Here is a 13,554-nt window from a genome sequence, read left to right on the forward strand (position 1 = left end):
CAGGAAAGCAATCTCGTCTCCAAGGGCTCTTTGAGTCCAAATCCATCTCTCTTTTTTCTCTGGTAGGAATCCATACAAGACAGTATTCTTAAGCTCTTTTATGCTTGTTATTGGTGTTACCAGTAACAGCAAGAGCTCTCAGACTAAACTTCACAGTGATCAAAATGATCCAGCCTTAACGTCCCCGTTTCTCCATTTCACTTAGCTCTCATGAACCCTCTGAATTTTTTAATCTTTTGTTCTGTGTTCTCTCTGTTTCTTACAAGCCTCCTTGTCTTTACTTCAAATTGAACATACTTCATAAAACCATGTCTAGGTTGTTCAGCCATTTCTGTTGATTCAAACCGAAATATTGGACAAGAACATTTTAAGCAGTTTTTAAAAATTTTTTTCTTTGTTGTAGATGGACACAATACCTTTATTTATTTATTTTTATGTGGCGCTGAGGAGTGAACCCAGTGCCTCACATGTGCTAGGCAAGTGCACTACACTGAGCCACAACTCCAACCCCTTTAAGCAGTTTTTAACTAAAAAATAACATGGAAATGTTGGATTAAGTACTGATATAAATATACTAAGTTTAAGACTGTATTCAAATAGACTTTTAAAAACCCAACTATGTCATGTTCCTTCCATTAGAAATCTTAAAGGATGTAATTCACATTCTGAGTCATGGTATAATTAGATTATATTTTATTAGACATTCTTTACAAATTAAAAATACTGCTATTTTTACATGCACAGAGGAAAATCAGTTTGGATAATTATATTTAGGCATTCATTAAAATCAACCACAAAATAAAGACACTTTATTGTGTCATTTATCAACATACTTGATATGTATATCTAAAGTGCATTATGTTACAAAAAATATAGAAATTCAGCAGCACCAAGATACATTTACAAAATAAATACATCAGTTGACAAAATAAATTATGGTAAATGTGATAATAATAATTGGATTAGCCTTGGCAAAAAAAAGAAAACATATTCACAATGACCAATGTGCAGTTTCATAGAGCAATGGGGGAGACAGTTTTATTCCAATGCATTTACAGTATTTACAGACAATAAATATTTCTAATACTTTCCACATGTTTACTATTACAAAATCCTGTAATATGTCCTTAGAAGGTTTCTGCCGGAAAATTTCAATGCCTCCTGCAAAGAGAAGGAAAAGAAAGAAGAGGAAAAAAACTGTTTAATTTTCCTTGCAAATGGGGAGACATAAAATAAAGGAAATAAATTAAGAAACACAAAATCACAGTGAAAGAGATCTAGGGGACTTCTTGTAAATATCTCCTGTGGAAGGTACCTGTGATATCTACCTGTCCCTCCAGAGCCTCTGTTACAAGCTGGGTCTCACACAATTAAATGATCTATGTGCAGAAAGTAAAAAGAACCTGCATTCTTAATTATGCCCTGTCAGACAAAGGAAGATCCATGAAAAATTTTCAAAGTCACCTGCTAGCAAGATAAGAAAAAGACAAATTAGAAAATTTGGAAATAAGGCTGGGTTGGGATATCCATCTTCTCTACATAGTGCCTAGATGTTTATTCTCCAGTGACACCTGATGTAGTGACCCAGAGTTTGTTAATTATGTTTAGACGTTCATTTGGCTCACTGAACTTTGGTAAGGGTAGTGAAAGTGTGGGACTTTGGATAATCACTGGAAGGAACTGGAGTTAAACAGCATGTTTACTTGATGATACCTAGCATTTCTTTAGCTGTCTTTAAACAATGATTTGTAAAACCGTTATTAGATTTTAGATTTCAAAGACAAAACTAAGAATTATTTGCCTCTCATTCTCTTTGTGTTTTGAATGGATCTTGCATTAGAAATTAGGAAAGTTTATTTTAAATGAGAGAATACTTAAGAATAATTGATTAAAAAGTACAAAATATTAGTATTTCACATCACTGGGTCTATTTTATTATTCAGAATACATTACACCAACTATGACTGACACCTTTTCTGACATATCCAGATACTGTAATAAGAGTAGTTTAAGATGGGTTAGCAGAGTCTGCTGTTTCTTTCTCTTCTGTGTGTGGTCTACTTCCATGAACATGCATTTATTTTAATGGAAATAACCATAGATTGAGATTTGATTGTCTGTGTCATTTAATTAATGACCAGAGTTTTGGGTAGGGTTTTACATGGCAAAAGTGTATGGGTACAAGGCCTACAAAACAGAAAACACTTAACATTTTTGAAGTTTCGTGTGCAGTTTAAAGAACGAAAAGCAAATTGAGCATTTAGGGGGTTCTAATGTGTTCTAGGAATTGACTTTTTCTTCAATGATTTTAGTTGGGATGTTAGAATAGCTCCTAAATGCAGAGAAAAAAGTTTAAGATTAAAAATTTAATTTGTTGGTGGATGGGTGTTATGAATAAAACCAAAAAGATAATCTCAAAACACAATAATTTGTGTACTGTACTGATCTGAAAACACATTTGTATTAAATGTTATTTAGTAAATTGAGGTAATAATAATAATAATAATAAAAGCAAGGAGGAAATGAATGATATTTTGAACAAGTATTTTCTCAAAAAAGACAGACAAAAAAAAAAAAAAAAAGACCCAGGAAAAGATCTTCAAATAATTTTTTACCCTGTTTGACAAAGGCACATGTTGGAAAAGCCAAGTAAAACATCTAACATGACCTAAAGTACATGTGTACATTTATTTTATATGTGTATATGATGTTTTTGAATTCCAGCTCTTTGGATGACTAAAATGCTTTTTATATTTTTCTAAAGCAATATTTACCAAATCAAAATAAATATTTCCAATAAGTGAGCCCTACTGTATCTGGTTATCTCCTTTGCAACATCAAAAATTTTAAATGCAATCTCCAAAATTTAAAGCTATATCTTTACCACTGAATAATTCATGTGAGAGGAAACAGACAATTGTACCTCAGTAGGTTCTTTCGAAAAAAATACTGCATATGTCATAATAAAGCTCATGCCTGCCATCTCATCAGACCTCTCAGATCATCTTATAATAATGCAAAGAGACTAAAGAGAGGATATTAATAAAAGATTGGTCACTTATAAAACTTTTAAATAGTTTTTCTGAAAAGATTTTATTTGGATTACAAAATCTTGCACAGCCCCATACATCCTCACCAACACACTCCTAAATTCCCCCACTCTTCCCTGCACCTCTGTTGGGTTGTTTTGGGAGAATGCCAACATCTGGTTGCCAAACAAACTGTTCTTTCCAAAAGTGTCCCTCAAAAACAGGGAAGCAAAAGGAAAAGCAAAAACATCCTACTTCTTTCAGTCCTAGGTCTGCATTTGATTAGGTCACTGCCTGATTTTCACGAGACATACTTTAACCTAGGGGTAGCTCCAGGCCTAAGAAGTGATGAGTGTTGATTTTCATTAATTTTCCAGATACTTGAAAAGCACTGCAAATTTTAAATGAGCAAAATCCATAGAAAATGCTTACATTTGTTTTTATAGTTCTAACGTGTGTATAGACATACACACACACATACATAAACACATATATACATTAAAACAATGAATAAAATAGGTTTCAGCAATAAACTGGGGTCCTTGCATAGTTGTAAGTATGTACAGTTAGGATCATATCTTGAAATACACTGCACATGTGCAGTTAGTCAGGATTATAGGGTTTGATGCCCCTTATAGATCTATTAGTATTTGCAGAATAGGTCATTCACTGTGCTAAAGATTTCTCTAGTGCCATTACCCATTGATTACTGAAGTTGTACACTTATTCAATGTAATTGCTATTTTATATGCAATTTAGTAATGGATTTCTCAACTTAACTCAAAGAGAGACATGATGATCAGTTCACACTCCCCTTTGAAACATCACTCTGTAATCCTATCTGTACCAGAGTCAAAGGACTGGAGAAGTAACAGGGACTCTTTAAATAATGAGATCATTAGTTGCATATGATGCGTTCTTGTGTTGTTTTCCTCTTTCTTTCAAACCCCATAGAAGTGCTGTACTGAAAAGTAAAAAAACAAAAACAAAAAAGGTCCTATCAATGGAAAAGCATGAATAGAGAAGCAGTGCTAATACAGCACTGACCTAAGTGTGAGGCAACAGGGAAATCCTGTTCCAAGTACCAACTTAGGTTCTTTGATTGTAGAATGCTTTGGTTTTCTATTTTATAAAATGAAATTACTATTTACTCCTTATTTTCCCCTCACAGAATCATCTATTTATCATCTATCATCTATCCATCTATCTATCTATCTATGGATCGTAACCAGAACTAGATCTAAAAAGCACCAAAACAACAAAATGTTGCATTTTATTGAGTGTTTATGACAGGCAGTTAACCCATATAATCTCATTTAATCTTCGCCCAACTTTATATAGAGTTGGTACAATTATTTTCTTCATTTTACAGAAGACAAAAGTGAGCCTTAGACTAAGTAACTTGTTTGAAGTTTTGAGCTTCAATACATTCAGACCCCAAACCCGAGCCTATGTTATTCAACTCTAAAGTCCTTAAGTGTATTTACTACCTGGATTTGTGAGCTAAGGTTAAATGAGCCACTTAAATATGAAGTCTTATTATTCCTACTGCACTGTCCTGGAAAAATAATTTCAACTTGCCAATGGGCAAATAGATATACGAGAAAACATATCTTTCTTGAGCCAATACTTAAAAATTTTCAGAAGTCATTTCTTTTTCATGAGCTGGTAGAAATCAGAGTTGAATTTAATTAAACAAATTTAAAGCATGTGTTTAAAAATAACTTAATGTCTTTAAATTAAAATGAACTTAAAATTTAATTAAGTAAATTTAATTAAATCAAGTGTGAATGGCTCAGAATTGTTTATGGTAAGATGTTGTTCTGCAGTGTTTGTAGATAATATCAAAGCCTTCTATGTTCTTCCTTGAAGTGGAAAAAAAAGTAAAATGTGAAAAACTGTCAAAAAGTTTATCAAGATGTGAAAGTGGGTGATTAAAAGTATTTTCCCCCCAGCAAATGATGAAGATGGTCACTAGTTCCTGAAGCTTGAGTAAAAAACAATTTTTTTTTTTTTTTTTTTTTTGCAGTGCTGGGGATTGAACCCAGGGCCTTGTGCTTACAAGGCAAGCACTCTACCAACTGAGCTATCTCCCCAGCCCTAAAAAACAAAATTTAATAGAGTGGTGTTGGGAATGTGATGGTGGAGGAAGAGAAATGGGCTGTAAAATGTGTATTTAGAGGCAGGGTGAAGGGACATTGCTTTAAGGCAGATGATATTCTGGCCTATCTTGGTTTTGTACGTTTTTAAATTGTATAGCGATTGATAGAGGTACAGAAAGGAAGGAAATTATAGGTTGATTCAAGCCAGAGCAGATGGAGGATGGAAAACCCAGCAGGGCCACAAGGAGAAGCCAGGGGCCAGAGAAGGCTGTTACCGTGAACTGAGCTCCATCGAAGCCGCGGAGATGTCAGAGAGGTGGTCCACGTCCAGCCCACTCCCAGCCGCTCCCGAGTTCAGCCAGGCAGAGCGAGTTCGCCGTTTTTTCTTTTCCTGTTCCTTACGTTTCCCAGGTTTGCCTTTCTTTTTCTTCCCAGGTGTCTTGAGTGGCTGCTCTTTGTAGGTCTCCACCTTGTTGGTTTCCTGAGTTAGGTATCTACCCTCATCATCAGACCCGAAGCGGACGGGATGGTTCTTGGTGTTGGGAGCAGGCTTGGAGTTCGGGGAAACCTCGGAGGTAGCTCTGATTTCCGCAGTGTGGATTTCTGCAATCAGGTGGTGAAGGAAGAACCGGCGTCGTAAGTCTTGGATGGACTTCCCCTTGTCATGGAGGAGCTGATGCTCAGACACGGCTCTTTTGCTGTCAGAGGAACAGAAGAACAGGAGGGGAAGAAGAGGGTTAAGTCGTAGTTGCTGGTAGAGACAATGAAGATGTGAGCAAATCCCTGTAGTTTTCAAGATGGTCTCCTACAGGACACAAGCTAGGGAGTGGCCAGTGGGCTGAGTGGGGAAGGCGACAGGATGGGAAAGCCAGCCTTCCGGAGGCAGCAGCTTCCAGTCCCAGGGCTGCTCACTAGGTCTGTGGCCTTGGTGAGAACAGGGGCATTCTTGGACCTCATCTTTTTAAAAGGAAGGGGTTAGATTCAGAGGTTTTCTATCTCCTTTCCCAATTTAAAATGCTGTGATTCAGTTATGCTCAGAAATGGACAGAAACCACTAAGCTTCTCTTCACATTTTTCAGAGTTCTGTTGGGGAAATAAATCCAGACGTCCTAGTCTGGGAAATAAAAAGAAAGTTGCTTTTACCTGAGCACTCTCCTAAACTTTTATCTATCAGCCCCTAACCCTCCCTCACTCTTTCACACCACACACACACACACACACACACACACACACACACACCGAGTTGCACTATTAAGGAAACAATCTAGGAAACCATGTAACAGGCTGAATTTTAAGATTTTAGCTGACCAGCAACCTGTAACTATAGGCAGAGAGAGAGAGAGAGAGAGAGAGAGAGAGAGAGAGAGAGAGAGTTTTTTCCATAAAATAGTAGCAGTAGGATGTCCTCTGTAGTGTTTCCTTATATGTGTTTAAGTGAGATCATTTCTATTTTTTCTGTGCTTCAAGTTTTTTTAATTTAAAATTTCAGAGGGCATCATCTTTGGTAGTTGAGAAGTTCACTTTTCTATGTAATTTCTCTTAATATATCTCTGGGAACAACTGTGATTTTTCTATTTAAATAATAGTCTGATGAAAATATAGTGGAAAAGAATCAACTAATTATCATTTCTTTTAGATGACACCCTGACTCTTGCCTAGATATCCACCCTTTTTATTCTGTGTGTGCATTATGAATTATTTTAAGGATTACATGCATTAGCCATGCCTGCTTCAACTCAGTCTGTCCTAACTCCACTTTCTACCATTGGAACAGCTCTCCAAACTTGCTCATCTTTAAGAATAACTGAGAGTATTTCGCAGGGTTACATCTCATGTATTCATGCTTCCCTGACACAATGGTGTCTGGGATCCTTGTAACCCTGGTAGGGTTCCACCAACTCCTCAGGGAAATATGGGAATAATAAATAGCACTTTTATCCCCATTTTACAGATGGGGAAATGAGATGCAGGAATGAAATGATTTGCTCTAGTTCACAAAATAAGAACTGGCATAGCCAGGGTTCTAAAAACTAGATCTTCTGATTCTAAAAGTAAATTTTCAATGTACTTCACCCTTTCGCCTGCCAAAGCTGAAGCCAAAGTCATGGCAGGGGACAGGGTATTAAAGTTCCTCCAAAATGGACAGATCAGGCAGAAATGTATCGGTTTCCTTGACCAAATGCTTCCACAGTCCATTTGCATCTCCAAAATAAGGAAGAGTTTGGTTTATCTTTGGGGGAATGAGTCAAAGAAGAGAGCAAGAGATGAAAATTCAGTCATCATTTCTCTGACCCTTGTAGCTTGAGTGCCAGCTTCCTTCTAGTATTTTAGTGTGTGCACTGACTTGAAGACATGTAGCTTGTTCAAAAAAGACATGACTTAACGGAAAGGAATTTAACAGGAGCCTGGTTTAAATGAGGCATGAAGGAGTCTCTCCTCCTTTCTGAAGGTGCCACATGTGACTAGATTAAAATTCACTTACTCTGTGGCAACATTTAGTATTCTGGAAACTTTTAATAATCTACAAATTTGAGGTCTGGGCACAATATATTTATATCCTCTAATAACATTTTAAAAGAATAGTTCTGACATAATTACATATTTTGTAAGCACTGTAGTTTAATAATATCTTTTACTAAAATGTCATATTAAAAAGAAATTCTTAACCAGTGATAGTTGGTAGTATTGAGGAATTTTCATTTCATTTCTCAATTCCTGGCTGATACCTTTTCTCATCTGCATTGATCTCCAAATCTATTACACATCTCATTGTAGTTTAACGCTAAGCCAAAACTTTTAATAGTCAGTCTGTTCAAATCAAGCCACCATTGCTCATGCCCCCTCTGACTGGCATATATGCCTGTCATCTTGGCCAGCCTGTCAACTGTGAGTCACTGTGCCTTCCCAAGTTAAAAACTGCACTTTCCCATGGGAAATGCAGTGATCATTCCATCCATTTTATAAAAAGCGTACAATATGGCACAACTTTGTCCAGTTTAGAATAGTACATCTTTTGTGAGGTACAATGCTTTCTATCTGCCTGTTAAACTGTTAGTATGTTAGAAAATGCAAATTTTCTTAAATGCTAAATCCGAAATGCTGTTAGACAAGTTATTTAGTATTTCAAAGACTTCCTCCCTTAAAATATTTGTAAAGCACACATCTCTGGGAAATTGCAGTATCAGGAATACTGTGATCTCTTTATCATCAATAGGGAATAAGGTCCATGAAATATTTCCTTTATTTAAAAAATAAGGCATAAATTGACACAGGGATAAATGGCATGTACAAACTAGATATATCTAGGTGGTGAGTGAAACATTCAAATTTAGGAGGTTTTCAATTTAGATAACTGAAATATTTAAATTGTAAATTGGTATCAATAATAGTTTGTTATTCAATATGCGTATAAAGATTACATAGCCTGGTGGTTCACATGGCATTTATTACATACCTAAGCTCCAACATGGAAAAATAAGTCTTAGGCTCTATGATCTCCTTTGATTATGGTTAAAAAAAAAAAAAAAACTAAAAATTTGAGGAAAATGATTAAGACAGATAACTCTAAATTTAGTCAAAACATAGCTGTTCTGCTTTAAAGAAAAATCACTCTCAGAGGAATTTTCAGGGAGACAGATTAAATTTCTAAGGAATTATCAAGGAACAGAGGGAATAAACAGTAATGGAAATTCCTCTTTCAGCACAGGAAGAAGCAGCATGCTTGTGCTGATGTGAGGCTCCTAAGTAAGGACTCTGAGTTTAAGGAGAAAAGTTCTGTGGTACATGGAGGAGACAGGGTTAGGGTGTTAGAGTTAAGATGATTCACCAGAAGTCCCTTCCAACCCATATGACTCAGTTGAAAGTTATGCTTTTCATTAAGTGGAGTAGACCCAGTCTGGCTCCCAAGCAAATCAGTCAATGATGCTTTAGGTTTCTCAATCTTGTTGGGGTTCCCTCTCTAACTTTAAACACAGAGGTAGTCATTTGCCAAGCCATGTTCATCCACACAAGTTCCTCCATAGATTCCACTTCCCAGTCTTCAACCTGATCATATTCTAGCCCCATTGATTAGGATCTTTTGGACTAATAGGTCTCACAGATTCACAGCTTGTAATTGCCTCCTTGCATACTTTAGGAAGTGTTGTTAAAGTAGTTTTCTCTCTTAAAAGTTAACCTAGTTTAAGAAAATCTGTACTTCAAAGCAGTTCCCCTAATGCATGGTGTAAAAATTGGAGAGTAATATGGTTTGATTACATGTTAAAATTTCTTTCAAAAGCTAGCTTGATTTTAATGTAATAATAGATTAATGTTTTGTGTAGCACACAAAATTTACTGTTACTTGGCAGTAATGTAAAAATAATGACTTGTTTTTTTTAAAGTCCATTTGGCCATAATAATTTGATGAAACATCTTCATCTACTGATGATTTCAGCTTCCATGAAAAACCATGGTTGTAATGTGATGATCTACTAGCCATTAACTATGAGAATGTTCTGTGGTAGTTTTATAACCATCTGCTGAGTGTGAGTGTTTAACTACAATATTGTATTTCACCCACAAACAAAACTATAACAGAGTCTCTGGCTGCTAAATGGTTTCTGTATATATTGCAAGGTGCAACAAAGAAAGAGTTAAAAATAGTCGTTAGGACAACCTAGCCCTTGTTTTTTGCTGTAGTTGTGAACTTAATCATGATCTATTTACTGTTTCTCAAAAGAGAAAATAGATAGTTCTTAAGCAACTCTGAAGAAAAATTGGCTACGTTCCAAGACAGTACTTCTTAGCCAAAGAAGTGTATGTAAGTACACTTTAAAAAATAAGTCTTCATCTATATTTGGATGTTAGATAGTTGAATTTAACACAAGTCCCAAAATAAGCAAAAAGTCTGAAGACAATTTTCAGAAATACATCAGCAAAACACTGATTTGAAGAACACAATGCAGCTTTATCTTCAGTACAATGTTCTACACAATTTGCCTTAGGAGATTCATAGTAGATTTTCATTTTGGTGCCAAGGTCAGACATGTCTAAAGTAATTTCATTTAAGAATTTTCTGCTTTAATAATAATAGACCAAGGGCACATATAAAACAGTTGCCTGTTTGTATACCCTCGGGAATTTACAAGGAAGCACCACAAACTTGATTGTCGATATTAGATATTGCAATTTTTATTGTTAAATATAAAAGTTCTCCTTAATTCCTTCTCCAGAGACAAAGTTCTCTCAGTTCTTATACTGTATGGGTTTCCCATTCTGAACATGGAGTCTGAAGCTTGAAGATCACCCAAACATGGTATTAGACACATTAATGAACTGCTAGGTCCAATAGATTAGATTGTGTGACTCGACTACTCTTTCGACTTTCAGCCATATAACTTATTGATAGTTCTCTGATGTGCTTGGATGTATGAATATTTCTAAGTCAAAGTTAATCCTTAAAAGAATCGCCCAATGAGACCACCAAAATACAAGTTTTCAAAGAACTATTAGCCACAATTCAAGAAAAAGAGCTTTCAGACCTAATGAAAAGTTGCATACTCATTGGTAATCAAGCACCCTAGCATTCTTGAACAGTATCAATACTAATGTTGGAAGTGTGCCACCGAAAAGTTGTTACTACTTTATTATATAATATGCCTTCATTATGTAATATGGTCCCATTTATATGCTTAAATTATGTCATTCATAATAAAATTAGATGTAAGGTTTTTGCTTTTCACACACAAACTGCCACCCACATTCAGTACAAGCGCACAGACACATGTCCCCTGGATCCCTCCGCTTCCTCTAAGTTTCAAAGCCTTTCGTGGTTCCCAGTCTTTTCTTTCACTACAGGCAGACGATCTTTCCCTAGAGGAAATTCTCTAAAATGCTCCACCTTATGGAAACACACATCAAATCTGTCTCTTGCCTAGCTCTCCTTGCGGTTCAACCAGCTCTCCTGTCGAGTTTGAACACCCAGGTTCAGCCCCGTGCAGGTAGCCAGATGATCCCTCGCTCTAACCCGGGCGCGAAGCACGGTGACCGCTGGGAGCCCTCGGCAGCGCCCCAGCCTGGCAGCTTCTGCAACTGGCCTCCCTAACCCGGCGCTTTAGGGAGGATGGGGGCACTTACAGCCGGCGGCCGAGCCCCTCCACCGAACGCCCGCAGGAGGGCACCGAGCAGCTGAGAAGGAACACCGCGACGCTCCACTGCTGAACCAGTCTCCGCAGCATCGTATCCTCTAGCGCTCGGGACCTGCAATAGAGTGGAAAGGGACCCGAAAGGTCAGTCCCGGCTCTTCATCTCCCCTCTCTACTCCGCTCCTCATTTAGCCCGTTCTCATATCCTCTTCTTCAGCATCAAGGGCATCTCCCAAGTTACAAAGACGAAAAAGAAAAAGAAGAAGAAAAAAAAAAAAAAAAAGGATTATAAAAAAGAACTTTCTTGGGAGCTTCTCAAGCACTTACTTATTTAGGAATCAGCTACTCCAACTGTGCTTCTTCCAACTCACACAGGCAAAAAGGGACCAAAAGGAAAGGAGGAAAAACAAAACAAAACAAAACAAGAAACCAGAGACGCTTCCTCTGAAATAATAGCGAAAATGAAATGGTTTTATATATGCATCTATGATGAGTAGTGTGTTTACACGTCTCCCATAGCAATGTCTAATTAATCTGGCCAGCCGTTTTCTTGGGTTCGTGGAGCAGGGCAAACCACCTCCTAAAAGAAGAAAGTTTCCCCCCTGAAGTCAGCTTCTTTGCGAACCAGGCCCTCTGGTTCCAGAGCCACTTGTAGCGAGACCCACATATATATACATAGCTGTCTGTCTACCTCCTCTGGTGGGTTGGTTGCTTCCGGAAAGTTGATTCCACACACCCTGAGAACAAGTTTCAAGTGCGTGTGTCGTCGACAGGAGGGCCAGGTGGCAGCCAGGGCGGGTTAATAGCGGCGCGGAGGGGCGGCGGCGGCCGGAGCTGCAGGGCTGAAGTGGCCCCGCTTCACGGGCGGGGAGGCATGCTGGCCAGGCGGCGCAGGTTGGAGTCGAGTTGAAAGCCCAGCAGAGGAATGTTCACACGCTCCGAGGCAAACCTGCCAGAGAAGTGAGCGAGTCGCAAAGAGGTGGCGCCCTAGGAACGCGCGCGGGGCAAGCGAGGGCGCGGGCGGGCTCGCGGGGGGCGGGGGCGGCGACGCGCGGCCGGAGCGAGCGGAGGGGAGCCCGGAGTCCGGAACGCTCGGAGCTACCTCCGCCCGCCCTGCCGCCCCCAGCACTGCCCGGAGCCCTGCCGAGCCCCACCCCGGAGCCCCGGAGCGCAGCTCGGGCAGCACCATCCCCCGGCCCGGGGGCGTGGGCGGATCCGCTTGCTTCCTCCCGGCCCGGCTGGCTCCAGCCCGCTTTGCGAATCCCCGAGCCAAGGTTCCCGGAGGCGAGCGTACGGCCCTGGGCAGCCGGCAATCTCCCGTGCGCGGGGCTAGATGCGCGGGCGTGGAGACCGCCAAGGGCAGACGGCTGCTGAGGAGGCCAAGGAGCGGGAGCCGAGGACCGCGGGCGTTGGCCTGCGATTCTAAGGAGTCCTAAGCTCGCCTAGAAGCTCGGGTGTTAGATGGGAACCCTCCTCCTAGACTCTTTCCTGAATCAAGCCGAGTGGGGAGCATCGGCTAGGAAGGGGGGATCTTTCCCGTAGAAGAGCAAAAACAGTTTCAAACTTCAGGTCGAGATTGCCTTTCTTGCTGTTTGAGAACAGCTGGGGATATCTGGAGCCTGTCCAAGAAAGCATGCGCAAAGAATGGAGACCCCCTTTTGAATTGCAGAGGGGGACCTGGAGTGCGCCCACGGCCTTTTCACCCACCGGCAGGAGTCGGACCCACCCTTTCTTCGATACCCTACTCTGTTGCCCCTTCCCCCACCCCATGTCCCCTGTTACAGATTATAGGATGACTGTCTCCGAGCTGCTTCAGCGGGCAGATGCAGAGTAACTATGGCTATATGCTGCTGTACCTCAGACACGCAAAGGAAAAGCGGGGGGTTCTTCCAAAAGCTATTGGGCGGGGAAGGAAGACTGCTCTGAATTACTGGATAGTATCCGGTTGGAAAGGATTGCAGCGGGCGTGGATACTAGCCCCACTGGTTCCTCTATCTTTCTGAAATGTACTCTAGTGCTTGGAACCATTCAAGAGATGTTTGTCTTCTAGACATTACTGCTGGTAGGTTTCATTTCTCTCTAGAGCGCAAGTGGGATTCAGAGATTTGAGATACTTAAAGGAATCTGACTTCTATCAAGCCTAGTTGTCAGGCTAATGCTCCAGAGATTTTTACCTAGGGTGGGTGAAATAGCGCCCTCTCACCGACCCTCGTTCATCTCACTTCTTTCCCCCTCCTTAATCGCAACTAGCTAGCAGTTAACTTGCTTGATTCGTTTGGATGAGGATACCTTTTCTCAGCT

General features: G+C 39.7%; 1 protein-coding gene across 2 annotated transcripts; it reads right to left on the minus strand.

The window, feature by feature from the left end:
• Positions 1 to 760: 760 nt before the first annotated feature.
• On the minus strand, positions 761 to 12,207 carry Pthlh (parathyroid hormone like hormone). 2 transcript variants are annotated; one of them, XM_047550412.1, is made up of 4 exons: positions 11,945 to 12,207; positions 11,246 to 11,368; positions 5,407 to 5,829; positions 761 to 1,161 (listed from the first exon to the last, which is right to left on the minus strand). In XM_047550412.1, the coding sequence occupies exons 2-4, from the start codon at positions 11,344 to 11,346 to the stop codon at positions 1,152 to 1,154; spliced, it is 534 nt and encodes a 177-aa protein (XP_047406368.1). In that variant the 5' UTR covers positions 11,347 to 11,368; positions 11,945 to 12,207; the 3' UTR covers positions 761 to 1,151. The 2 variants fall into 2 exon arrangements, with proteins under 2 accessions (XP_047406368.1, XP_047406369.1); XM_047550413.1 differs by lacking the exon at positions 11,945 to 12,207 and adding an exon at positions 11,581 to 11,797.
• Between the last annotated feature and the right edge of the window lie 1,347 nt (positions 12,208 to 13,554).

The sequence above is a fragment of the Sciurus carolinensis genome, chromosome 4, assembly GCF_902686445.1.
Source record: "Sciurus carolinensis chromosome 4, mSciCar1.2, whole genome shotgun sequence".
Classification (NCBI taxonomy): domain Eukaryota; kingdom Metazoa; phylum Chordata; class Mammalia; order Rodentia; family Sciuridae; genus Sciurus; species Sciurus carolinensis.

Bases quoted from the DNA above. Each gene is read 5' to 3' on its own strand.
- Pthlh (XM_047550412.1), bottom strand. From the start codon at position 11,346: ATGCTGCGGAGACTGGTTCAGCAGTGGAGCGTCGCGGTGTTCCTTCTC. The intron at 5,830-11,245 runs GTAAGTGCCCCC...TTCCTCTGACAG, and splicing joins GAGGGGCTCGGCCGCCGGCT to CAAAAGAGCCGTGTCTGAGC.